General features: G+C 53.6%; 1 protein-coding gene across 1 annotated transcript; it reads left to right on the top strand.

Moving 5' to 3' along the window:
- Window positions 1-237: 237 nt before the first annotated feature.
- Window positions 238-1,390, top strand: DSM5745_11574 (DUF3429 domain-containing protein; the record flags this gene model as incomplete). Its single annotated transcript, XM_026753590.1, has 4 exons — window positions 238-453; window positions 518-562; window positions 664-888; window positions 968-1,390. 4 exons carry the CDS (start codon window positions 238-240, stop codon window positions 1,388-1,390), a joined length of 909 nt encoding a protein of 302 aa, XP_026597841.1.
- Window positions 1,391-2,806: the final 1,416 nt, after the last annotated feature.

The following is a 2,806-nucleotide window of genomic DNA, read 5'->3' as shown; positions in this document are numbered from 1 at the left end:
ACATAATATCACCTCGCCCATTCGTTGTAGATTGCTATCAGCACCAGGAAATCTCCGCTCTTTCGAGTCAACCCCCAACAGCTACAAGGTGAGCACCTCGACTGCCGCTATCCTATATCGTCTGCCGCTTTTCTTGCCTCAATTGGTGTCAGGCGCCGTCCACCAAGCTCTATCCGGCCTTTCCAGCATCCGTTGCTAACGCAAGATCCCGCTGAAAAATCAGCTGCTCAGACGACAATGCTTTACCGACAAACCGCTGCGCGCTCTGTCCTCAGGGCTATCTCGAGCTCCAATGCCTCCGTGGCCCGCTCGTCGCTGGTGAACAATGTGTTCAAGGCTCAGTTGGCTACTGCCGCTCGCGCTCCCGCCCGCCCGACTGTGTCACCAAGCCTCGCTCTGGCTGCTCGCAAGCCTGTCACTACCGCTCTCGTCCGCTACGCCTCCACGTCCAAGGTGAGGGATCTGCCGCCGTTGGGTCAAAATCTGTGGTCAATCGCTGATCTGTGTTGTGCTTCAGAGCGACGAGGATGTTGATGTCATGGCTGGTATCAAGGGTGACGCGGTACGTATTAGCTCCATATGCTTCGTTTCCGAGTAGCTGGGAACATCTAGCGTCTTTTCCAGAGTTCAGTCCGGCTAATTGAGATCCGTGCCGTGGTGTAGAAAGTTATCAAGGAGACCTTCAGCCTTGAGGGCGTCCCCAAGGACGCTCTTTACCTCGGCATGGCTGGTGTGATCCCATACCTCGCTACTTCATTGGAAACCGTTTACCTCGCCTACGAGGTCAACCGCGCTCATGCTACCGGTGACGGTCTGATCTTCTCCGGCCAGAGCGCCGAGATGATGCTGCACATGCTCGAGCACGTCCAGGTCGGATACGGTGCTGTGGTGAGTACAACCAAGACCTGCTAAACACGACATACGCTCGTGAAATTCAAAACCCGAGGATTAATCAATCGCGGCACAGATCCTCTCCTTCCTCGGAGCTGTCCACTGGGGTCTTGAGTGGGCTGGATACGGCGGTCGCTCCGGCTACAGGCGCTACGCTGCCGGTGTCATTGCCCCCGCCGTTGCCTGGCCTACTCTGCTGCTCCCCGTTGAGCACGCTCTGATCACCCAGTTCCTCGCCTTCACTTTCCTCTACTACAATGATGCCCGTCTCTCTGTGAAGGGTCTCGCCCCCAAGTGGTACAGCATGTACCGCTTCGTCCTTACCTTCATTGTCGGTGCCAGCATTGTCGCCACCCTTGTCGGTCGTGAGCAGATCTCTGGCATTGTCGCCAAGGAGCACAACATCTCCGACAAGATCAACGCCCTTCTCTACCTCCAGAAGAAGGAGGAGGAGGAGGCCGCTGCTCGCAAGGCTGAGCAGGAGGAGGATTCCGAGTAATTGCGTTGCCATATAGGTACGTAAACTTGTCAAAGTGATTTTTAGATGTGTGGGGTTTGTGGCTGTAGATACCAGCAGCAGGGTGACAGTAGAGAGATGTCTCTAGTCCCTTTTCTTTGTCATGCTCGAGTTTCTTGTAGATTACGTGCGAATCAACCCAGTGGAACCTGGTGTTTTCTTTTGTTGAGCCATGCAGTAGTATCAAGCTTTGTTGCTATCCATTCGGCTGAAGGTAGAGAGGTATATATACTAGGAACGGTGCACAAAATTCAGGAAAAATTTACCAAGGCTCCAACCACCACAAGACATGAGAATAAGTCTCACCGGAGTCATGTAGCATCCATGCCAATCATAAGAGCAAGACAGTTTTCTCCGACAGCTGCTCGGAGATAAATGCCAACATAGTCGGATATCCGGTACAACCCCAATTCTGGCGCCCAATCGCCCACCAATTTCGGTTCAGCGATTGATAAGATCCGATCATTCTCACATCATCGCCCTCCACAATTCCGAAGCTCTGCCTATATTATTAAAACTTATTATTTCCCCCCACCTTAAATCCGAAAACTGATACATAGACTACCTACCACTCCTCTCGCCGATCCCACCTCATCCCGAAAATAAGCAAAAAAACAGAGAGTGAGCAAGGTTACCTAAAAAGATGCAGTCCCTCCTCCGCCGCGGCGCGTCCCTCTTCACACCCTCCCCCTCCCCCTCACCGGCGCAGTCGAAACCCTCCACACCTGCCCGCGAAATTCGCAGCGCAGAGGACTTTGTAAAAGCGCCGGCTCCCGAGGAACTATTCAGCAAGACGGACCCGGCGACAGACGGCGAGGATTGCGAGCACGATTGCGCAACCTGTACGATCAAGTACCCCGCGAAGTTTGACGTGGACCAGGAAGATGAGCTATATGGGCATGTAAATGGGTGGTCGACGCATCTGCTTGTTGCGACGGGCAAGACGGACTGGGTGAGGGATGTTGCGGATGAAGAAGGGAGTGTGATGGAAGCTGTTGAACGAGGTGGGGTTGTGCCTTCGAATGGGGTGAGTCTCTTCCACATTCATGTCACAAGATAGATATGAGGGATGAAATAGGGATTGAACCGAGGCTAATGGCGTTGGGTGCACAGAAGTTGAAGCTGTCCGCGAGTAATATGCCGGTTCCGGATGAATACCATTATCATGAAAAGGGCGAGCAACCGACTACGGTGCTCCTTTTGCCGAGCTTCACGATCATCGACCATGTCACCCCGAAGCTTGTGCCGGATTTGATCAGGAATTTCGTCGACCCTGCTGTGACAAACACAACACCGTTGAACGGGGCGCTAGCCAACGTCGAGAATCCAGAGGGAACCATGACAGAGGAGCAGGTTATGACATCTCTCCGGTCACGTCCCTGCCCGCACGCGGCGGTA

This window comes from Aspergillus mulundensis (genome assembly GCF_003369625.1).
Source record: "Aspergillus mulundensis strain DSM 5745 chromosome Unknown scaffold_33, whole genome shotgun sequence".
Lineage (NCBI taxonomy): Eukaryota > Fungi > Ascomycota > Eurotiomycetes > Eurotiales > Aspergillaceae > Aspergillus > Aspergillus mulundensis.
The sequence above is the reverse complement of the archived record's forward strand: the minus strand, read 5'-3'. Positions and strand labels throughout refer to the sequence as shown.